Here is a 24,888-nt window from a genome sequence, read left to right on the forward strand (position 1 = left end):
TTCCTCATATGCGTCTATAATGAAACATTACATTGTTGTTAACCTCCCTTAAAGAAAAGTTCAAATCCTGAAATACTATCAAAGTTAATTAATGCCTATAATACCTATAGTGTAAATAATCAGTACACTGAAGGTTGCACAAGATTTATTAGTAGATTCATGCAGAGTGACAGCCTTATGAATCTGAGACATAGATTTGTCCCACATAGCAAAATTTCTCTGGCCCAGCTCTGGCCCACACAATCAGGTTTTGCTTGGCCCACATGCCGCAGTAAATTACGGTACATGACTGGACTTAATCTGGATTCCAGATAAGGGCCAAACACAGACCATATCTGGGCCAAGTCTCAGCCAAGTTAATAACTTATAACTGGGCCTGAACTGGGCCAGATAGGTTGGTGTGTCACGATTGCAATGAAATTGATAAACCCATGGAGTGATGCGCTTTAGGCACACTATGGGCACGCTTTTTCTCAAAGTGACCTGATTGGTAGAATTTTTGTTCTTTACTCAAAAATGATTTTAGTGTATTTTAAATGTGGGTCAAGACTGGCCAAACTCACATGGCCCACTTATCAAATTTTTAAATCTGGGCCAAATACTACGTTTTACATCTGGCCCAAATCTTGTGTGCCGCCTTAAAAACGGTGCCACCTCTGCCAAACCCGGGCCATGTTTGGCCCACATGCTGTATGCCAGTGCCGGATGAATGCCTGCTGTGCCAGCTTTTTGCCAAATCTGGGCCAGAATTCTTTGCTACTAGGGTAAGATGGCCAAGCACATGCATTATTCTGTACCCATGAAGATTAACCTACCATTGTGAAAAATGTTTGATGATGATGATAGCCAATAACAATAAACCATTTCAGCTGTTTGTGAAGCAATTAGTAATGTAAAGTCTGAAAAGCTCAGTCTATGTTGAAAATGTATCAGCAGTTTACAGCTTATAATGGACTTTAAGCACCTAACATATGTCTATTCACATGTTCATAAGAGTGTGCCATTGGCATCTTTGGTCGTGATGTGCTGCAAAATAACCTTACTAACATTTGCTAAACAAGAACAATAAGACTTAACCAACAAATATTGTTACCCATTCATTTAAATCAGAATTTATCAGAATCAGAATTTTTGTCAATAACATAACGTATAACATATAACGTTAGCTTACACTCCAATTCGTTTAATGTTTCTTTAAAACAATTAAAATAGTTGTCAGTTACTAAACACGTTACAGTCTAACATTGTGTTAAAGGAACAGGAACTTTCAGACGTGTTTGTAACGTTAGCGCTAGCATAACTTACATTAGCTCCAGTTGTGTTTCTTAAAGCAAGTTACATTTTGTATCAAATTGTTTTAAATTACTAAACACTGTTACAACTAAACATTGTGAAAAAATCTTTTAAGCTCTAAATTCGCAAAGTATACAGTACACAAGTAGTAAAAACCTTACCTTTCTGACTGGAATCCACGTGAAAGTTTTGAAAAACGAAACAAACTTCTTATTCCTCCTGTGATCTTCATGGCGGTCGGCAACCAGCTTTTTGGAGCATTACCGCCACCGCCTGGATTGGAGTTTGGAGTTTACTGCTTTACTGAGTTTCTGCAGCTGGATATATCTCATCTACTCTTACATGTGTTTCTTATGAAACCAACTTCTGCTTTAAAAAACAGTCGGCACAGGAGCGTGCCGTCTCGAAAATAAGCACATTTTTCACAGTTTATCTATAGGTGATATATATAATCCATTTATAAATAGCATTGTTTTGTTTGCGTCTAAACATTTAGACCATCCACACTAAATATTCTTATTATTTTGTTGCTGTCCTACCATGAATATTTTCTCAAATTATCATTAAACGTGGAGCTAACAGATTACTAGATAAAATAAGAATTTAATCGGTTGCCATCAGCCTTGCCAGAAGCGGCCCAGACTCTACAGACAGACTCGGGCCGGATATGGTTGACTGGAATCGGGCCAGTGCTGTACAGCCACATCACAACCGCATGTGCGCAAGCGAGCTGCGGCCCGGATAACACTCGCCGATGCCGAGTCGGAGCTGGAGGCGCCGAAGGGCAGCCGAGCTCGGCCCGATTACACCCTGCTATCATATGTTTAGTTAACTTTTTGTAGACTTCACATTGCAACTGTAAAGATTGATTAGAAAAAATGTTTACAGGTCATAACATGCATACACAAGTAATATGTGTGATTAGTCACTAGGAGAAAAGTATAATAGCATACATCATAAATATTATAGAAAATAAATATAATAATTAAATATAATTTTTTGTATTTTACAGTGCATATACCGTACAGTATGTGGCCTAAAATACTAGGCTATTGTTTGACATTTATAACTTCAATTTAATCTTAACTTTAACAGGCTACAGATAAGTCACGTTAATCCACATAATCATCACATGTGACCACGAATGAAGTTCATGTGACCATATGTGGAGACTTGTTCGAGATGATACGTTATCCTGTGAACAGCTGGCAGTTAAAGTTGGACAAATAACCCATGTTATAACATGTGGAGCACATAAAAACCTATTCCAACATGCTCACCATATTGCATTTTTAGCAGCTTTGCTATAATTTATTCAGCAACTGCAGTGCCAACCTTGTTTACAAATATTTATTTGAATGAGCTATTGTATAAAAATTGCATGTGAGCCTCGAACAGGCTCGAACCAGCGACCTTCTTGTGAGGCAATCGTGGTACCCACTGCGCTACCTGAAAAAACATGTAATACCAAAATACTAACAATTACCTGTAAATTAAATGTTGGAATTTTTAAATACAGAAAATATCTGTAAAAAATATATATTTCACCGTATATTGAAAAAACAGGAAAATTCTGTAAAAAAATACAGACAATTATCTGTAAAATAACATTTATTTTTACAGGAATAATCTGTAAATATTAACGTACAATTACGTGTTACTCTCTTAAAATAGAGTACATTTCCTTTAAAAAACAGAGAAAGAATGTAATACCAAAATACAAGCAATAACTGTAAATTTAATGTAAGATTTTTTGGTAACACTTTAGAATAACTATCCGTTATAACTAGTTAATAGACGATTAATAAACTGTTAGTTAACAAGTTATAAATGACTTGTTAAATAAAAGATAATAGTTTGTTAATTATTTACAACTGTGCCTTATAGATGGGCAATGGATAACTTACAAGCCGTTAGTTGACAAGTTGTAAATGACTTCTTAACTGTATTTTAATGATTTAAAACTATACCTAATAAATTTTTAAGAGATCATGAACAGGCTGTTAGTAAATTACTTAATAAAGACTTGTTAAGTATCAGTTATGGTGTGTATATGTTATTGGGACGTTATTCTAAAGTTGCAGTTATTTTTCATTTATTAACTGTTAGTTAATGAGGAATAGTTGCAACTTTAGAATAACGTCCCAATAACATGCTTAAGCTAATAACTAACACTTAACTATTATATTTACTTACACTTTACAGACGAGAGTTGTTCATCGTTTGTTAACCATCTACTAATACCAATGAATCCTTGTAGAACAGCAAATGGATGGAAAAAAGTTCAAGCTACAGAAATTTGATGTAATATTTAAAATATAAAATGTTTGTTTCTAAACCTTGTTCCACTTATAGGCTTTTCTGTGTGCTGTGTTTTACCAAAGAAACTCCACAGATGAAATGTTAAAAGTTGTCTTTAATGTATAGAAACACACATACTGAACCATGACATGGCAGTACAGCAGTATGCAAGAATACAAACCCATGAAGTGCTAAACATGAAAACAAAATAAATAAAACTTTAAAATTACACCAGTGGTCTAATAAAAAAGTTTCACTGGTGTTATTATAGGGTGAACAACTGATCTGTAAAGTGTGAGTAAATATAATAGTTAAGTGTTAGTTATTAGCTTAAGCATGTTATTGGGACGTTATTCTAGTTCCAACTATTCCTCATTTACTAACAGTTAATAAATGAAGAATAGCTGCAACTTTAGAATAACGTCCCAATAACATATATACACTATTAACTGATACTTAACAAGCCTTTATTAAGTTATTTACTAACAGCTTGTTCATGATCTATTACTAATTTATTAGGTATAGTTATAAATAATTAAAATACAGTTAAGAAGTCATTTACAACTTGTCAACTAACGGCTTGTGAGTTATCTATTAGCCATCTATAAGGTACAGTTGTAAATAATTAACAAACTATTAACTTTTGTTTAACAAGTCATTTATAACTTGTTAACTAACAGTTTATTAATGGTCTATTAACTAGTTATAACGGATAGTTATTCTAAAGTGTTACCGATTTTTTTTATTACAGAACATATCTGTAAAACAACAGGTATTTCACTGTATAATGAAAAAACTGAAAAATTCAGTAAAAAAAATACAGACAATTACGTGTAAATTAACGTTTATTTTTTACAGTGCATATTTCGACTTCTTATCAATTAGAAATGATTAAACGGGAGGTTTTGAATATCAGAAAATAGACTTTATTCTCCATAATAAAGCAGAGGAAGAGCAGAGCAGACTACTCTCTTTCTCATTTTCTTTCTTTCCTTGTCTCTTTCTTTTTTTGTGTTCTTCACAATCTTTATACAGATTATTTGACACACCCCTAGGTGTCTTGTTAAAACTTTTAACCATTTTAGGATAAGCTTTTAATCTAGGTGGTCCTGTTATTATTGGCTCTCTGCCAGCTTACTACGGTCAGCAGAGATGTCATTGGTCTATGTCAGCAACCAAAGCATAGATGCAAAAGAACGTTCGAGGTTACTAGAGTAACCCTTCGTTCCCCGAGGAGGGGAACGGAAGCACTATAAGTGGATTGATTTACTAATCCATGTATGGGAGGTTTCGGTTCAGAAGCCGCTCGTCTGAAAGAGTATTGAACGGGCCAATTAAGAATGAATTGGCAGCGCAAGCCTGCGCAGGTGTGCTGCATAGGCTTTATTAACTGAGCATATAAGCACACCTGGCGCCAGCAGACGCTATTCTTTTTAAGCTGAAGAGACTTTTAACAGCTAAGGGACAGTCATTATGGCAACGGAGTATAGTGCTTCCGTTCCCCTCCTCGGGGAACGAAGGGTTACTCTAGTAACCTTGAACGTTCCCCTTCGGGGGGAACTCCAGTACTATAAGTGGATTGATTTACTAATCCACGTATTGGAGCCCATTGAAAGCGCCATAATCACTGCACCTTACCAACACCCATCATGAGAGAGCGGTCAGGCAAGCGTGACGCACCCAGATCATGAGAGGCGTGGTCCTCCAACGTGCCCTTGGCCCTAACTTATCCCACTTCAAAAGAAGTTTTACGGAATAGGTATATTTTTTTGGGAGTCGCTAGCGTCTAGATAATTCTAGGAATATACGACAGTACGTTGGGAAGCGTGCCATCCCAGTAGGGAGGACGCTGCGGAGACCATCCGCACCCAGTAGGGGAAAACAAATGCAATTACATATGGACTAACCCTGAGAAGGGGGAGTGCGCATAAAAAGGTGGTTAGCAGATAGGGAAAGCACGGGTCCACCCAGGGGGGGGAACTTAACCTTGGCGGAAAAGCATATGGGGATCACCAGCGGGGATCGGCCATAGCAGGCACCTATACCCAAAACGCGGGCTGACCAGCGGGCAGACCTACAACGTAGTGGGCCAGCAAATGACTCCTCCGCTGAGTCAGTGCTGGGGGCCTCGGAGGAATCTGCAGGGCTCACCGAATGGGGAACTTTACTGACAGACAGGAGGGTGCACATCTCTCCGTGTTAGGGAAAAAAGGCACCGCAAGCGTGTACAACACCTACCGAGTTGTTTCCTCAATCACCAAAGGTCCCTAACACCCTTGAGGAAACCCGCTCCACTCGCAGATTATAAAATCTTGCAAATGTGTTGGGTGTCGCCCAGCCCGCAGCTCTACAAATGTCTGTTAAAGAAGCGCCGCGCGCACACGCCCAAGAGGATGCAACACTCCTGGGGGGCGCGGCTGACCTCTGCTCAAAGCACATGAATAGTGGGATAAACGTTGTTTTGACACGGCATTTCCCTGCTGCCGTCCGCCATAACAGACAAAGAGCTGCTCAGAAGATCTAAAGTTCTGAGTACGGTCCACATAATGCGCAGAACGCGAACTGGACAAAGTAAGGACAGGGCTGGGTCTGCCTCCTCCAGGGGCAGCGCTTGCAGGGTTACTACCTGATCTCTAAAGGGAGTGGTAGGAACGTGAGAAAATTCCGGCCCGAATTCCAGGCACGAGTCACTGACCGAAAATGCCTCCAGGGACCCGACCCTCTTAATGGAGGCCAAAGCGACCAGCAGAGCTGTCTTCAGGGACAGAAATCTTAAAGATACTGTATCGAGTGGCTCGAAGGGATCAATCGCAGGCTCGTGAGAACGAGGGCGAGATCCCAAGAGGGCGTGAGAGGGGGGCGAGTTGGATTAATTCGCCTAGCGCCTCTGAGGAACCGGATGATGAGGTTATGCTTTCCCACGGTGCCGCCAGCCACCGCGTCATGGTGAGCGGAGATGGCGGCAACGTAAACTTTGAGAGTGGAGGGCGTCAGCCTACTGTCCAGCTTCTCTTGAAGGAAAGAGAGCACAACACTGATCAGGCAAGATCGGGGGTCTTCTCTGCGAGAGACACACCACTCAGTGAATAGACTCCACTTCAGGGCGTAGGCGCGCCTCGTAGAGGGGGCTCTAGCCTGAGTGATGGTATCATCCACCGCGGGTGGCAGGTTACCTAAGTCTTCCTCGCGTCTATGGACCACATGCTCTGATATCCAGGTCCGGTTGGGCCATAGGGGCGCAACTAACAGAACCTGTTCCTCGTCCTCCCTGACCTTGCACATTAACTGCGCGATCAGGCTCACTGGGGGAAACGCATACTTGCGTATGCCCCGAGGCCAGCTGTGGGCCAGTGCATCCATGCCGAGAGAGCCCTCGGTCAGGGAGTAAAACAACTGGCAATAAGCGTTTACGGGGGAAGCAAACAGATCGATCTGGGCTTCCCCGAATCGCGCCCATATCAGCTGGACAGACTCGGGGTGGAGTCTCCATTCTCCAGAGTGAATCTGCTGCCGTGAGAGCACATCGGCTGCACGGTTGAGCATACCTGGGATGTGAATGGCACGCAGCGACTTCAGCCGCGGGTGACTCCAGAGGAGCAGACGGCGGGCGAGCTGAGACATGCGGCGGGAGCGCATACCCCCCATGCTGTTGATATACGCAGCCGCCGCCGTACTGTCTGTCCTGACCAGCACGTGTTGCTGCTCCAGCACCGGGGAAAAACGGCGGAGAGCAAGAAACACTGCCAACAGCTCTAGGCGATTGATATGCCAATGCAGCTGGGCAGCCTACCCACAGGCCCGCAGCTGCATGCCCGCGACACACGGCTCCCCAGCCTGTGCTGGAAGCATCTGTCGAAACAACATGACTGGACGCCTGTCCCAGAGGCACACCGGCCTGCAGGAACAAGGGGTCGTTCCAGGGGCTGAGGGTGCGGCGACACAGCGTAGTATCAGAGACTCGGTGTGTGCCCGCATGCCTAGCGCGTCTCGGAACTCAATCTTGAAGCCAGTGCTGAAGTGGTCTCTTATGGAGCAATCCGAGCGGCGTGACAGCCGCAGCGGAAGCCATATGCCCCAGGAGCCTCTGAAAATATTTCAGTGGGACCACTAACTTGCTGTCAAGCTCCCTCAGACAGTTCAGCAGCAGGCGAGCGCGCTCTCCGGAGGGGCGCGCTACCATGGTGACCGAGTCCAGCTCCATCCCGAGAAAAGAGATCCTCTGCACCGGGGCGAGTTTGCTCTTTTCCCAGTTGACCTGCAACCCCAATAGGCGGAGATACCGGAGCACCTCGTCTCTGTGCGCAGTCAATTGCTCCCGAGAGTGGGCTAAAATCAGCCAGTCGTCGAGATAATTGAGTACGCGGATGCCCGCAAGACGCAGAGGCGCTAAAGCAGCCTCCGCGAGTTTGGTGAAGACCCGCGGAGACAGAGAGAGCCCATAGGGGAGGACCTTGTACTGCCATGCTCGACCTTCGAACGCAAACCGCAGAAACTGACGGTGGCGCGGAAGAATGGAGACATGAAAATACGCGTCCTTCAGGTCTATGGCTGCAAACCAATCCTGAGGACGAACGCATCAGAGGATGCGCCTCTGCGTAAGCATTCTGAACGACAGCTTGTGAAGGCAGCAATTCAAAACGCGCAGATCTAGGATTGGCCGTGACCCACCGCTCTTTTTGGGTACGATGAAGTACGGGCTGTAAAACCCGCTCTCCATCTCGGCTGGAGGTACCGGCTCGATTGCACCCTTCGCCAGGAGGGCAGCAATCTCCTCTCGCAAGACAGGGGCGGACAGGGGATTGACCCTGGTGAAATACACGCCCGTGAACCTGGGAGACCGTTTGGAGAACTGTAGTTTGTAGCCGAGTCTGATCGTGCGTATGAGCCACCGCGAGGGGCTGGCCCGCGCTAACCAGGCAGGCAGAGCCCTCGCTAATGACGTCATCGCAGCAATCGTTGACGTACCCGCGGAGGGGCAGCGCGGAGCGGGTGTGCTGATCCGGGGAGCGCGAGGGTCCCGCAGAAGAGCTGGAGGAGAGCGATTCGCTCTGGCTCCGCACCCTGACTCCTGAGCGGGGGCTTGGGGGCTGGGAGAAGGGAGACCGTCCCCCCAGCGCCCGAGAGCCGCTGGCGGAGCATGCAAACCCTGCGAGCTGAGAGGCAGCGCGTCCCAGACTGGCAGGGCTTGAGCTGTCACATCCGGGGAAGGGAGAAAATGCTCTTATATCGAAACTTTGGTGGCACTGAAAAGTGCCGTTGGAATATGGGCCCCGCCCTCCAGCGGGGAAAGATCAAGTCTCCTTTTCTCCGGATGGCCTGTCTCAGGGCAGCTTCGCGGTCCGTTTACCGGACTTAGCGGCGCCCTGGGCAGGAGGGGCTACCGGCTTTCGGCGTGCTCGACGCGCCCGCTTCGGCGGGGGCGGGGCATCAGCCGTTGGCGGGCGCCCTCGCCGAGGAGCAGCGGAGGTGGATGGCTCGGCCGTGGATGGAGCGGGCTTACGGCCCCGCCGATAGATGACTTTGCCCATCGCAACCGACTGCTCCTTCACCGCCTTGAACTCCTGGGTGAATTCACCGACGGTGTCGCCGAACAGGCCAGCCTGGGATATGGGCGCGTCAAGAAACTTTGTCAACATCGCGCATATCTGCCAGGGTTAGCCAGAGGTGGCGTTCCTGGACCACAAGTGTGGACATCGTCTTCCCCAGTGCACACGTGGCGGACTTAGTGGTCCGGAGAGCATAGTCGGTCGCCGTGCGCAGCTCGTGTAACAAGCCTGGGTTCGACCCACCCTCGTGCAGCTCAGCCTGCGCCTGCGCTTGGTAGCGCTGGTAGGTGGCCATCACGTGCAAGGCGGAAGCTGCCTGGCCCGCAGCCTTGTAAGCTCTAGCTCAGAGGGAGGCAGATAACCTACTGGATTTGGACGGGAGACGGGGCGGACCGCGCAAAGCAGGGGCGTCACGCGGACAAAGATTGACCGCAATGGCGCGCTCCACCTGCGGGATCGCCTCATACCCCCTGGCAGCTCCACCATCCAGGGTGGTGAGGGCGGAGGCGGACGCAGTGCGGGCAGAGAAAGGTGCCCTCCAGGACTGCGTGAGCCTACTGTGCACTTCCGGGAAGAAGGGGACGAGAGGCTTCGAAGGCTTCGCCTTTTGATCCTCTACGTAACACCCATCTAGTCGGTCCGGCCGCGGGGCTGGGGGATAAACCATCTCCAACCCGACGGCCGAAGCAGCCCGAGAAAGCACGGCCAACATGTCCGCTTCAGGATCCGTTTTGACGGCGCTCGCTTGCCCAGAGGGGGCACGGCTCCTAGTGTTGCTCCTGTGCAGGCATACTCATCTTACACAGACAAACCCCAGTATTTTTAACACATGCTGGCATGTTTGCTGCAAACACTCCATGCTTTTTAAGAAGAGAAAATGAACTGCTTTACACATTTTTTGTATGTGGGTGTGTCGTTTCATGCATGTGTTACAGGTACGAACGGCATTGGAGGATCCGCATTTCGTGCTGATGACGTTGGCCGCTGACGCTGGGTTTGCTCCACCAATCGCTGGTTGGCGTAGCGTTTAAAAGCCGAGCCCAAACTGCAATGGCGATCTCTCGATCTCTCTCTCTCTCTGTCTCTTTCCTTCTCGCAACTTCTCGCTCTTATTCTTTCTGTGGGTCTCTGTGAGGACAGTCTCTCTTGCGAGGGCTAGTCTGAGAGAATGTGTTTTGCTTGTTTAATGCTCTTGTCTAAAGTTTGCGATTTAACCATGTTTGTGAAATTGTCCAGTTAACTGACATGTTTGAGTGATGCCTCGGAGAGGTGTAGGAGTGAGTAAGTTGCGCGATATACATATACAACACTCAGAGTGATATTTTGTATTAGTTCACTAGGTTCAGGAGAATGTGCTGTTTTCTGTATGTTTTGTTTTTAGTTAGAGCAGTTTAGTTAAGACGTTTGGTACGTTGAAGATACTGAGAAAACAGTTACTGAGTTTTGTTATATTTATTTCTTTGATTTAAGCACATTCAACTACTTCCTCTCCCCCCAGGTAATTCATTATTTAATCATTGTAAATATTTTTCTTTCACTGTATATATTTTCACTGGTTTTCATTGGATATATGGGCAATAAATAATTGCAGTGATTATTTGATTCAGTTTATTTCTTTCTCCATCCGCTTGTCACACACATTAAACTAATGTATGTTATTGTCATCTACTCCTAGTTTAATATTAACATCTAAAAGGACGTAACAGAGAGGATAAAATCTTTCTCAAAAATAGCAGAAACCATTTCTACTTCACCCACATCACTGTAGAGCTAGTGTTTGAATGATTCTCTAGCATAATGTCTAAAATTATGAGAAAACAGCAGATTTTGCTGACATTTTAAGATTATAAGGCTGAACAGCATGAAATGCCATCAGTCTAAAGATTTCGCAGTATTTCTCTGTTGCAATCAGAAGATCAAAATAATTAACCCCGAAAGCCAAAGCAAACACTAGCAGATTACTATTGTGTTTGTGATGAGGAAAAACACTTAATACATGCAGGCATTTCTTTCTAGTCTGCAGTACCAAAAACAGGAGAGCCATCAGAAAAAAACAGATGGCCAACCAAAAATTAACTCAGAGTTATACAAAGAGTGGCCAACACAAAATACATAAATTCCCATCCCACACACTCAACACTACAATTACTATAGTATAAATACAGCACTACAACATACAAAAGAGAGATTGACTTAGAAAGTCACTTACTATTTTTAAAATTATTTGATCAGCTATAGTTTAAAGTTACACTGGGCTTTTCCTCCTCTAAGGGCTTATTATGCCGTCTCAGTCGCCATTTTGTGGATGGACAAGATCAGCCGTCTTTGCTCAATGCTATCTCAGAAATTATAATATTTTAAAATAGGCACTATTTCTATAAACTCGAAGTTGCAATCTAAACAACTAATTGGACAACTCATCAAGCTGTGTGACAATTAACCAATACCAGCACTCTCCAAACCGTTTGTTCCGTCTGCAGCAAGTTCCAGGCAAGCGCCTTTGTTTGTTTATAATAGGGATTACCTAATTAATAACTTTATTCCACCTTGAGTTGGCGAAAAGGGGTAAAATGGAAGCGCTAGCAATGCATAAAGCAGCTCTTTATTTGAGCTTGCTACAAGAAATATTATATTTGACAATATTATTTATTCTATTTCCACAGCAGAACTTAAAATAATTGTTTGTTGATGTGAGATTAATCAAAAGAATGATTACAAATACAGACAAGTTAACTATTTTTTAGCTCTTTTAGCGTTAACAGTACAATGAGCCATAAAGTAACTCAGTACTACTCATTACTAGTTCTTAAGTCAAATTACAATCTTTAACTGATGCTAGCTCTGTTTAGCTGTCAGTTGGCTCAGCTGTTTACATATCAACTTGTGATTTAAATTCATAGCAGAAGAAAGTACACCCTCATTCAAAAGGATTTTTGAGACCCTCTTTGTTTGATTTTATTTTTAATATACACGATTAAGGTGTTGAACTAATGTATAAACACAATATCATACTTGTTGCTGTGTGTTATGGCAAAATATCAGAACTTCTGATTCTGATATTTTCCCATACATGGCAACTCATATATATATATATATATATATATATATATATATATATATATATATATATATATATATATATATATATATATGCTGAGCACTACACACACACACTCACACACACACACACACATATATATATATATATATATATATATTAAGGGTGGAGCCGAACCCGAATACGGTATTCGGAAAGGCACGAATAGCATGTTTTTACGAATACTTATTTCGAACAAATACTTGAAAAATGATTTGTATTCGGGAGCAAGAAAAACACTATATAAGTGCATGCCCGCGTGAGTGAGTGGTTGAGAGAGAGAGAGAGACGCTCAGTCGGAGAGTGGGGCGGAGGTGTCTGGCACAAGCTTCTCCACAGATACAGACAGAGAAGGCTCGGCTGAGCGAAAAAAATACTTCACTGCATCACTATTTTTGTTAAATAGATTTTTGTACCTTAATTGGGTTTCAGATGCAGTTTATAAACTTGTAGCGGAGTTTGATCGGGATTGGGAAGTTTGCAATCGGGTGCTTTCTGTTTACGCAACGTTAGCTCTGTTAGCGCGGTAATTTAGACAATAGACTGTTGACAGAGTAACGTTAACGTTCTTTTATAAAGGTTAAAACGATGCTTGTGCAGTTGTGTCGAATAGTATGCACTTAAGGGAGTTATATGGTATGTCTACATTACTGTCTTTTGCAGACAGCAATATATATGCTATAGACTTACATAGTATAGTATAGTATTATATAGAATACTTTTGTTCTGCCAGATCTCCCAGGCAGGGGTTTATTTAGATTTATTTAGTTAATTTTAGTTTTTGGAATTCTGTCCATTGGAAAAAAAGTTCTTTCTGAAGAAGAACAGTTTTTTGAAATATTATTTGTTTTTATTCTGTCTATTCAGTGTCCTTCAACAAGAACGGTGGTGGTGGGGTTCATAATATTCACGATGGTATTTTATTAGTTGTTGGTTTAACCATGGATGAGATAATGGCTTCTATGTTATTTTCTTTTCAATGACATTTCTTGTCACATGTTCAAAAACAACAACCAATATTGCATGTCTATAATTTATATAATGGGTATAATTAAGCAATACTTTCACTATAATGTAAATTAGAAGTGTAATAGAAAAAATATATATTTTTGCGCCATTTTGAATTTTACTCGAATACAAATACAAATACTTTCCCCCCCTCAACAAATACAAATACCGGCTGCTCCTCACATCCCTAATATATATATATATATTATAACACATTATAATAAACACATTATAATTTGTTTTCTATATTTACGAGTCCATTTCCCCTCATCTTTTTCCAACCAGCCGCATGCTGCTTCACTACATCAAGCAACTACTTCTTTGCCACTGTATGATAGTCATTCCCCGTCACCTCCAAACTGGACACCTGCTCCTTCCCCTGCACATTGGTCACCTGCTCCTTCACCTGCACATTGGTCTTCTGATCCTTCACCTTCTCAAACAGATCACTGGTCACCTGAACACTCTGTTTCCACTCTGCCATCTTCTGTAACAACTGATAATTATGAAACAATGATTGATCAGTATAACACATTGCAAAGGTATTTTAAGCTATATATTTTCACACATATTACAGCTGAATATTTTACCTTTCTGTTTTAGAGTTGATCTGCAAATGATTTTTAAGAAGCTTCATAGCAGAGTTGATCTCCTGAGTTGTCCGACAAGCAATCAAATAAATGTATATCGAGACAACATACTTCAAGGCAGCCTGCAAGCATTTAAGCGAAGGCGGTTTAATCCTGAAGCAAGGCTGGATGTAATTTTTGTGTATTCTGATGGGGTTGGAGAAGGAGCTGTAGATGAAGGAGGACCAACCAGGGAATTCCTTTGCTTGCTAATGAGGGAAATACAGAAGTCCAAAATATTTGAAGGACCAGAAGACAAGAGACTACTGGCACTTGATACTCATGGTAAGTTTTATTTTGTTTGCTTTTATTTATTATTATTGTTATTAATATGAAAAGTAAAAATATAAAAAGACAACAATTTTTTTTTCAGCTGTTGAGAATGGCTTGTACATGGCGATTGCAAAAATGATTGCAGTATGCATAATTCATGGTGGAGTAGGCCCCCATTTCTTTTCAAACGTCTTTTTATGCAAATCTGTGGTCAGTGTACACTTCCTGTGTCCCTTGAGTAAATAGCAGACAGCAGTTTCAAAGAAAATCTCTCAAAGGTGATTGCAACTATAGATTTGTTTTATCTACACAGGTATTTGTTATATTGCCATGCTTTGTAATTTCATGGGATGTCACTCAATTATTTTCTGGTAGATTAAAGATGCAGACTCTGTTGATACAGCAAATATTGCCATTTTAGATGCTGGAGACAGTCTGTACATGATGGGAGCCCTAAGGTACATCTCATCTCTTGAAGAGAGGGACTCCCTCGTCCAATCTGCAGCGGAATACTTTGTGAATGGGCGGACAAATTTGGCTCTCAGACAGTAAGTATTTATCAAGTATTCATTAGTAGTCATTTCAAAAATTAAAATTTCATTAAAACTGCATTTGTTTTTACAGATTTGAAGAGGGTTTCAAAACTCTTGATCTGATTGACGAGTTTAGGAACCATCCTGAAATTTTTGAGGACGTGTTCATCAATGCAGTCAGACCACTTGAGGCAAAAGATCTGTCCACTCTCTTCGAGGTGGACTTCTCACCTCTTGGCAGCAACAAAAGGCAGCTAGAAAATAAGACTGTCTGCTTTTGGAGAGACTGGCTAATTGATGTTAAAGGTACATTTTAAGGATTTATTGTCCAAACATACCCAAACCGGTAGAATCAAAATTATTTATTAATGTAATTTGAGATATTAATTTCTTAAAAAGCTACATTTTTTTATTATTTTTTTTCATTGACAGTATTTTGTAACAAAATGTATCCTTTTAAACCTTAATCTGTTTATTTTGGTTTGTCTAAAGACTATATAGCTTTAAAACAATAAAAAAATCAAGTTAGTAAAACCTATATTCCGGCCAGGTTTTATTAATAAAACATTAAAAGAAGTCTTTGTTAACTCTAGGTGCTGTTTAGATTTTTCTTGAGTGCCTTTTTCTGTCCCATCAAATATTCTATAATATTCATATATCAATAATCATGTGATTACAGAAGGTGACTGCAATCCCTTGACATTGGAAATGGTGCTGGAATTTGCTTCTGGAGCCTCATCAGTGCCTCCACTTGGATTCCCCCATCAGCCTAAAATCGAATTTCTCCATACCTTTGGTCAAGAAATCAGAATTTTTCCAGAGGCCAACACATGCCTCATTGTTCTTAGACTTCCAATGCACAATACTTACGAATCCTTTAGAACCTACATGACTGAAGGTATTTTGCAGTCGCCAACTTTTGGCACAATGTAAGTATCCACATACCTTGTTCATGTAAGGGTGATAAATGAACGAGTTCATGTTTCAACATAGTTTTACAAATGATTAAATCAATTGTTAACATATTTTCACCCTTATTCCAACTTATACAACTTTTTACTGTTGTACCATTCTTTTCCTTTAACTGCAAAAAAGCTTTCCTTGCTTAGATTTTTTTGTCTTGTTTCTAGTATAAATATCTAAAATTTCTTATATCAAGAATAATTTTCTAGACAAGCAAAACATATTGTCTTGTTTGGAGAAATATTATGCCAATATTAAGTGAGTTTTTCCTTAAAACAAGCTAAATAATAAGCTAATGGGGTAAGCAAATTAATCTTGTTTTTTCTTTTGACGTAAGATTATTTTGCTTACGCCATTGGCAGATTATTTTGCTTGTTTTAAGGAAAAACTCACTTAATCCTGGCATATTACTTCTTAAAACAAGACATGTTTTGCTTGTCTAGAAAATTATTCTTGATATAAGAAATTTTAGACATTTATACTAGAAACAAGAAAAAAATCTTAAGCAAGAAAAGCTTTTTTTGCAGTGTACTGTTAATTTGTTTACATTTATAGATAATAATTTTAAAATATTCCCCTAATCATTTATGATTCTCCTAAGTTGAAAAAGTTTACAATATTAAAACAGCAATACAACAAAAAAACAATCAATTTGATGGCAATTGTCCAAATCTTTTGTTTATAGCATGAATCGAGACCTGAATGCATTTAAAGGGGCAATATCTATATGTTTTTACTGCTACAGTCACATGTTCAAAATAAAAGTGAAGTTTATTTACTCTGTTTTGGTGAGACTTGCTGCACTTCCCCATTTGGGTCACCTTAACCACGCGTGTAATCAGTTATTGTTTTGCCACAATAAAGTAAATGTTGTTTTGTAATTATTCTGGGCCTAATTAAATAATAGTGTGTTTATAACATTTAACAATTAAGGATCAAATTCAGCACAATTCCTAAACTATGTTGTTCAACAAAGTTAAAAATGTGTTTGAGATAAAAGTTTTTATATAGATATTATTATTACTTATGTTTGAAGTCAATCAAACTGGTAAAAAAAAAAATTCCCCAAAAATGAATTAAAAGTCTTTTTTAAGATTACAAAGCACTATCAAGACAATTTACCTATTTATAAACTTGAAGCATATATTTCTAAATGTTGGCAACATAACAGCCAACTACACTGTCAAGTGCACTTTGTGTATGAAGGTCTTGCCTTAGAGATAGAGTATTTATATTTATGATAGAAGAGTATCTATCCATGTGTTCTGACAATAGAGAATCGAAATTACATTACTCTCAGACCCAAGGTGCCTAAAATATAATATTAATATAAAAAGTAGAGTTTTAAGAAAAAGAAAATTTACAATATATAAAATTGTACGTAAAATGTGGTCTAAAAAATATAGTAAATAATAAAATTTGTAAACAATACAATGCCATTAAGGGCATATAGCAAATGAGTGCAAAGTAAACCAGTTGTGCAGATAAAGAACATGCTGATGAGAGAATGGTTAAAAAGTTGCATTTGTGTGTACTTTTGTTATGTGTGAGAGATAAATGGATCAGAGAGAGATAAAAAAGGTATCTAATCTTATGTAATTAGGAAATATCAGGAATAATAAAAGATTAATTTAGATCCCAAACATAACAGGGCTAAGAAATATATGAAATCATGAACTATGCTCATGGATTAGGTATTGAATATTTTTTATTACCTGAACCTTTCATTTATTCAAAGAGCAAACAAATTATACAAAGAAATGGAGCAATGACTATATATTAACAGCAGTTTGACTGATTTCAGTCTGAAACTTTAAATGAATGCATGTTTGCCGGCAATATTGCATATTACAAAAAGTTTAAACTGACATTTATAAAGAGCCTGACATTAACTAATTGTCATTGCATGTTGCAGGAGCAAACACACTATCATTTTGTAACTCAGGCAGCTTGTACTATGTTTGCAATTTCTCTGCAGCATGTCTGATATTTAACTGTAGTATCTGAGATGGTCTCAATTGCCTGCAAAATATTTTGCTGCTGCTGATGGCTCAGACTAATTCTGGGTTGTTCCACAACTACAGCTGGAAAATGATCTTCCTCGTCATCAGTGACAGGAAAATTGTTTATGCCATGTTGTGCCAAAAGCTCTTGTTGAGTGTATGTGCTATACAGATCTTCACCAAAAACATTGCTGATGGCTCTGCAGTTTGCCTCCATGTTGGAAATCATTCCTTCAGTCGAGATTTGGACAGGACTTCTGTTGTGCTCTGTTCTTATTTTATGGTGATTCCATCATTTAATAAAACCAAAAGTAATAATAATAATAATAAAGTATGTGCATCTAGAATATCCTAATAGCACTAGCAATAGATTGCTTATTATAGCACTTGTGTCAAAGGCCCTTAAAAGCTAATGCACAGGCCAAAGAGTATAGCCATGAGACTCAAATTTAGAGTTAAGTAAAAATGCAAAATTATTTAAAAACTTAATTTTGCAGGCAACGCGGTGGCGCAGTAGGTAGTGCTGTCGGCTCACAACAAGAAAGAAGGTTGCTGGTTCAAGCCTCAGCTAATTCAGTTGGCATTTCTGTGTGGAGTTTGCATGTTCTCTGTTTATGTGGATTTCCTCCGGTTTCCCCCACAGTCCAAAGACATGCGGTACAGGTCTAAAATAGTAAAAATAGTGAAGCTAAAATAGTGCGTAGTCTATGTGTGTAAATGAGTGTGTATGGTTGTTTCCCAGTAATGGGTTGCGGCTGAGAGGGCATCTGGATGAATAAACTTAACTTTGCAAACAAATATAAACACATACATCACACACACACACATCAACAAAAAAAGCTAAAATGAACCGTTTTGTTACCCATCACAAGGGCCAGACAGAATCTGCAGACATTTTTGGCTATTTCTGCGCAGAATTTTGTTAACAATCTGCCGATTTATGCAGAATGACTTTGGGAGTATCATAACTAAAACCTGAATATATGAAATAAAAGGTAATATCTTTTAACTTGCATTTAATATTTACAATGCAACTCCAATTAGATTCACTTTTAGTAAACAAATCAAGTCTTCTATATAATATACTAAAAGGCAGAAGATATTACTTTACAAACTGTATTGTAAATAACTCATATTAACATTTTCATATTAGTCCAGCTGCAACCCATCTCTCGCAAACATCCATACACACTCATTCACTCAAACACTAATGACAATTTAGCCCACCCAATTCACATGTACCGCATGTCTTTGGAATGGGGGGGAAACCGGAGCACCCAGAGGAAACCCACGCGAACGCAGGGAGAACGAGCAAACTCCACACAGAAACACCACCTGACCCAGCAAAGGCTCAAACCAGCGACTTTGCTGTTAGGCGACAGCATTACCTACTGCGCCACCGCATTGTCACAATTGTGGATCTGTCTGTTCTTCTATGATGTGTCTGCGTGTGTGTATGTGTGTTTCTGTGTGTGTGTGCGGTGTGGTGCGTTATGCGTATATGCGTGTATGAGTGTGTGTGTGTTTGGGTGTCTCTGTGTCTGTGTTAGAGTTGCGTTGCTGTCAGTTGTGTTTACTTTATCAGCTGGGTGGTCACGTGTACGCTGTCACCAGCCTTGGCGTGCGCAGCACCGCTCAGCTGTAATCAGCGGACCACAGGTGCAGCGCATTACCGCGACTATATATGTTCAGCGTTTCTGTCTCACAGTGTCAGTTCGTTATCTTCACGTCTGTTTGTCTGTGTCCTGTCAGGTTCCGGTCACTGAGTTCTGGTCGTGTGTCGCGGGGCGAGCTCTTTGTTTGGACTCTTGTACCTTCTCTGTTGACGGCTCTCTGATCTTGTTCTACAGTGCTCCCTGTTCTATTATTACATTTCCTGCTGCTTGCTTGACTCAAATCATCTGCCTGCGTTCATCCTTCTGTTATTCTGTCTGAGGCAATAAATATCTTTTACTTGCAATTGGGTCTCCCTGTATTTCGTGACGGAACGAACTGACCACTGAGATGGACCCAGCAAGTGTTTCTAAGATCCAGGATTTCCTCGCTCACAATTCAGCCTGACTGGATCATCAGGACAAACAAATGGCAGTGACCAGCCAGGCCATTGAGGCGCTGGTCACGCAAGTTTCTGAGCTCACGACTCAGGTTCAGAGACTGGGTTCTGAGCTTCGTACTGAAGCCGTCCAGCAAGCTCCTCCCACTATTCCACCAGCAGCTCATGCGCTAGAGGAGACCCCCAGATCCACTGAATCGCGACTTCCACCACCAGCATGTTACGCCGGTGAACCAGAATTGTGCCGGTCATTTATAGCAAAATGTTCACTTTACATCACGCTACAGCCTTCGTCTTTCCCTAACGAAGAGAGTAAGGTGGCGTTTACGATCAATTTGCTGACAGGTAAAGCGGCACTTTGGGGTACCACTGTTTGGGAGCGTAAACTCCCCTGCTGTAACTCCTTTAAAGCTTTCTCAGAGGAGTTAAAAACTGTATTTGACCGAGCGGTCTCTGGCAGAGAGGCGGCTCGTAAGCTCGCTGAACTCAGACAGAATAAGTTGAGTGTTGCTGAATATTCCATTGACTTTCGTACTCTGGCGGCCGAATGTAAATGGAATGCCGAAGCTCAGTGGGACATGTTTTTGCACGGACTAGCAGATTATATTAAAGATGAAATCTACGTCATGGATCTGTCTAAGACACTAGATGGGCTTATTGATTTAGCCATCAGAGTGGACACTCGGTTACAACAGAGAGGTTCCCACAAGAAACTGCACACTCCACTTCTTCCCACGCAATCTCTTTTTGTTGCATCTTCTGACCCCCCCTCATCTGATCTCGAGCCGGAACCCATGCAGATGGGCAGATTTCGGCCTTCCACGGAGGAGAGGCGTCGTCGCCGCATGGAAGGACTGTGCATGTACTGTGGAGTCGCTGGACATTTTGTGGCTTCGTGTCTAGCCAAGAATAAGAATTCGTCGCCGGGTAAGAGTTTACTGGCTGGTGAAATCACCCTTGACAAGTCCCCTAACACAACCATGCTGCCAGTCAATCTATCTTTTAACTCTATCATGCACCACTGTCATGCGCTCATCGACTCCGGAGCCGAGGGGAATTTTATTGACTCTAAGCTGCAGGAGCTGTGCAGAGCATTAGCAGCGGTGATTCTCGGAGCGCTGCGGCGTTAGCGGAGCCGGACGCTAGTTCTCCACTACATCAGTTCTTTCCCCCGAGTGAGAATCATTAGTTTGTTAATGTGCTGTGCCTTTACACTTAGACTCGCTGTATTCTCCTCCTCTGTTTTGGTTTTAATGTCTGGCTGATGATTATTTTAGCTTCTCTCCTCTTTCGTTCCCCCTGAAGATTTGTTTGGGACAGTTTATCAAAATAAGCTTGGATGTAGTCAAACCTTGGCAAACTCTGGGACAGTGTGTCATGTTTAGAGCTGAAATTGAGGTGCGCAGTGCTCGCGCCACACCCTGCTGGGCTTTACTATTACTGAAGGAGAAGGAGATCCGCTCGCTCTGTCCTCAGGCGAGACCTCCCGCGTCTGCGGTCGACCGGACTCTTCTCTTCCTCCCGTCGGCGTAACGCCTCCTGAAGCCCAGCTCGTCTCTGAAGAATCCGCATGCTAGTGTTGTTGTTTTTTGGTCAAGGAGAGTTACGAACAGATTCTGCAGCAGGCTTTACGTTCGTTACCGTAACATCCGTCACCTCTTAATTTCCATCAGATGATTTCTTTATTTTCTCTCTCTTTTTCAAGCTGCGTTGAATTCCGAAAGACATCCTCGGCTTTACTCTGGAGACGCGACGCCCGCGAGTGTGTGTGTGTGAGTGTGTATGAGTGTGTGTGCGTGTGTGTGTGTGTAGCGGAGCGGAGCGTCCTGCCAAAGACAGGTTCTCTGGCGTTAAACTGAAGTGCAATAGTTTCCTCAAGCGTGTTGTGCCTTTGCATGAGCGAGCGGCGGCGGCAGTGGCCCCCCTGTGGACGGCCGCCGGCGGTGTGGAGCTGACTTGAGAACAGCGGTGCTACTTTTGGCCCTTCTGTGTTTCACCCATCGAGTTTTACTGAAGTTGTTTTATTGCACATCATTTGTTATTAAACAACGATTCTGGTGGCCAGCATTGGCTCGTGATGTGCGTGATTTTGTATTGGCTTGCTCTGTGTGTGCAGTTTCAAAGGCTTCCAATCGGCCACCCGCGGGACTCCTTCAGCCGCTGTCAGTACCTTCGAGACCCTGGTCCCACATCTCGCTAGATTTCGTTATGGGTCTGCCTCCCTCCAACGGCAACACAGTGATTTTAACCGTAGTGGACCGGTTCTCGAAGGCTGCTCATTTCGTCCCTCTGCCCAAATTACCGTCAGCCAGAGAGACAGCGGTTGCTGTCATTAATCACGTCTTTCGCATTCATGGCCTCCCGACGGACGTGGTTTCTGACAGGGGGCCTCAGTTTATCTCTAAATTTTGGAGGGAATTCTGTCGTTTATTAGGGGCTACTGTGAGTCTTTTGTCTGGCTTTCATCCCCAGAGTAACGGTCAGACCGAGAGAGCCAATCAGGATCTTGAGCGCACATTGCAATGTTTGGTCTCACAGAATCCCTCCTCCTGGAGTCAGCAGCTTTCGTGGGTGGAGTACGCACATAATTCGTTACCAGTGTCGGCCACGGGCCTTTCTCCGTTTCAGTGTAGTCTAGGTTACCAGCCACCAGTTTTTCCCAGTCTGGAATCTGAAGTCGCGGGCCCCTCTGTTCACGCCTTTGTCCAGAGGTGCCGCCGCACTTGGAGCAGGGCCAGACAGACCCTCCTCCAAGTGGGTGTGCGCACCAAGGCTAAAGCCGATCGCCACCGGTCTAAGCCTCCCGTTTACGTTGTCGGTCAAAAAGTGTGGCTTTCTTCTAAGAATATTCCGCTCCGCACCGTTTGTAATAAGCTAGCTCCTAATTGGCCCGGATTTATTGGCTCATTTATTGTCACTAAAATCATTAGTCCTGTGGCAATCCGCCTCAAATTACCTCCAGCGTACAGGAGAATTCATTTTCATAAAGTAAAGCCTGTTTTTCATACGGCAATTAATCCGCACACACCAGTCCCAGTCGTAGATGGGGAGACTGCTTATTCGGTTAAGCGCATCCTCGACTCTAGACGGAGGGGACGAGGATTCCAGTACTTGGTGGACTGGGAGGGTTACGGTCCTGAGCATAGAAGTTGGGTTCCAGCCGGGGACATACTGGATCACTCTCTTATCGATGATTACAATCGCCAGGTATGCTCGTCTGGGAACGCCAGGAGGCGTTCCTAGGAGAGAGGGTATTGTCACGATTGTGGATCTGTCTGTTCTTCTATGATGTGTCTGCGTGTGTGTATGTGTGTTTCTGTGTGTGTGTGCGGTGTGGTGCGTTATGCGTATATGCGTGTATGAGTGTGTGTGTGTTTGGGTGTCTCTGTGTCTGTGTTAGAGTTGCGTTGCTGTCAGTTGTGTTTACTTTATCAGCTGGGTGGTCACGTGTACGCTGTCACCAGCCTTGGCGTGCGCAGCACCGCTCAGCTGTAATCAGCGGACCACAGGTGCAGCGCATTACTGCGCCTATATATGTTCAGCGTTTCTGTCTCACAGTGTCAGTTCGTTATCTTCACGTCTGTTTGTCTGTGTCCTGTCAGGTTCCGGTCGCTGAGTTCTGGTCGTGTGTCGCAGGGAGAGCTCTTTGTTTAGACTCTTGTACCTTCTCTGTTGACGGCTCTCTGATCTTGTTCTACAGTGCTCCCTGTTCTATTATTACATTTCCTGCTGCTCGCTTGACTCAAATCATCTGACTGCGTTCATCCTTCTGTTATTCTGTCTGAGGCAATAAATATCTTTTACTTGAAATTGGTTCTCCCTGTATTTCGTGACACGCGTTGCCTGCCTATCTATCACTTAATTTAGAATTCTACATGTAACAATATATGTGTAAAGGCATGCTTATTGACAATTATTTATATAAATGTTTACACATCTCAAAAGTAGGCCCACACGGAAGATTTTAAGCGTATTGTTGAGTGTATTTATTTACTTCTGTAAAATATTTATTTACAACACAGTTTAGAATGTAAAGTGATAATTTTGGTCTTTTAGATATATTATATGAGATACTTGCTTTTTTACCAATTAAGTGGATCTAATTTACATTGTAAACAGTAAATACAAGTTACAAAAAGTGTTGATTTTATTCAATATATTAAGCTACCCCGAAAATCATTCTTCATAAATCCATAGATTGTTTTTACAAATTTTGCGTAGAAATAGCAAAAAATGCCAACAGATTCTGTCTGGCCCTGATCATAAGTCTTTGTTTCTGTAAGCATTATATCCCTCATGGATGTTTAAAAGGGCTCAAAAACACAGATTTTTAATTCTCAACTACCATTTTTTCCACTATATGACAACACAAGACCACTTGTTGTTTACTCCATTTGTAGACTTGTTTTTTCTCTTTTCTTAAACTCAAAAAATTGCAGTTAAGCTAATTCTGATGTAATTTAGTCTAAACTTACCACTGCATAAAATTTACACATTATATGTTTACAGTAATTACATTCCATCATGAAATTATTTTAGTGTCAGTCTTAAATTTCGGGTGTCTTAGACCTAAACTTCATAAGTGTTATTTCTGATTGATCATGTTTTATTAACTGTAGCAGATTATATAGAATCTATAACACAGGGGAATAACATATGAGTATCAAACTCACTTCCTTTAACCCAAATTAAATACACAGATCTAACTAATTGAGTCAGGCTTATTTGAAACCTACAGGTCAGTGTGTTAAAGCAGGGTTGGAACTAAGCTCTACAGGGCTGCGGCCCTTCAGAATCTGAGTTTGACACCCCTGCCATAACACCTCAAGCCTTTGCTCAGGTTAGTAACAGACTAAAACATAATAGATGGAGCAGAAGGACACAATAACTAATGTTTTAGAGCAGGGGTCACCAACATGGTGCCCGCGGGCACCAGGTAGCCCACGAGGATCACATGAGTTGCCCGTGGGCCTGTTATAAAATTAGCTTACTATAGCACCAGATACCAGTAAGCTGCATCTAATATTTTTTGTAGCTATTCTTTTTAAATCACACTTGCATTGGTGTAAAATTGAAAATGACATTAAGTTATATATTTAAAAAAAAACTTTTTAAAACAATTTCTGACAAATTAAGTGTTGCATATTGATATTTATCTTTGTTATATTTATCAATAGTTTCCAATCAAT

The 24,888-nt window shown here is 41.9% G+C and overlaps 1 protein-coding gene across 6 annotated transcripts in view; it reads left to right on the plus strand.

Moving 5' to 3' along the window:
- The window catches only part of LOC103909745 (G2/M phase-specific E3 ubiquitin-protein ligase), a 38,722-nt gene extending 22,301 nt beyond the window's left edge, over nucleotides 1-16,421 (plus strand). For 3 of the 6 annotated variants that reach the window (XM_073941611.1, XM_073941610.1, XM_073941612.1), the window contains 6 exons: nucleotides 13,531-13,734; nucleotides 13,849-14,159; nucleotides 14,248-14,425; nucleotides 14,569-14,695; nucleotides 14,772-14,986; nucleotides 15,360-16,421. In XM_073941611.1, the coding sequence (XP_073797712.1) occupies nucleotides 14,589-14,695; nucleotides 14,772-14,986; nucleotides 15,360-15,613 (576 nt within the window). In that variant the 5' untranslated portion in view covers nucleotides 13,531-13,734; nucleotides 13,849-14,159; nucleotides 14,248-14,425; nucleotides 14,569-14,588 and the 3' untranslated portion in view covers nucleotides 15,614-16,421. Of the gene's footprint in view, nucleotides 1-10,710; nucleotides 11,631-13,530; nucleotides 13,788-13,848; nucleotides 14,160-14,247; nucleotides 14,426-14,568; nucleotides 14,696-14,771; nucleotides 14,987-15,359 lie in introns of those variants that run through there. The other 3 variants (XM_073941615.1, XM_073941613.1, XM_073941614.1) reach the window with 3 other exon arrangements.
- The last annotated feature ends 8,467 nt before the right edge of the window (nucleotides 16,422-24,888 follow it).

This window comes from Danio rerio, chromosome 24 (assembly GCF_049306965.1).
Source record: "Danio rerio strain Tuebingen ecotype United States chromosome 24, GRCz12tu, whole genome shotgun sequence".
NCBI lineage: Eukaryota > Metazoa > Chordata > Actinopteri > Cypriniformes > Danionidae > Danio > Danio rerio.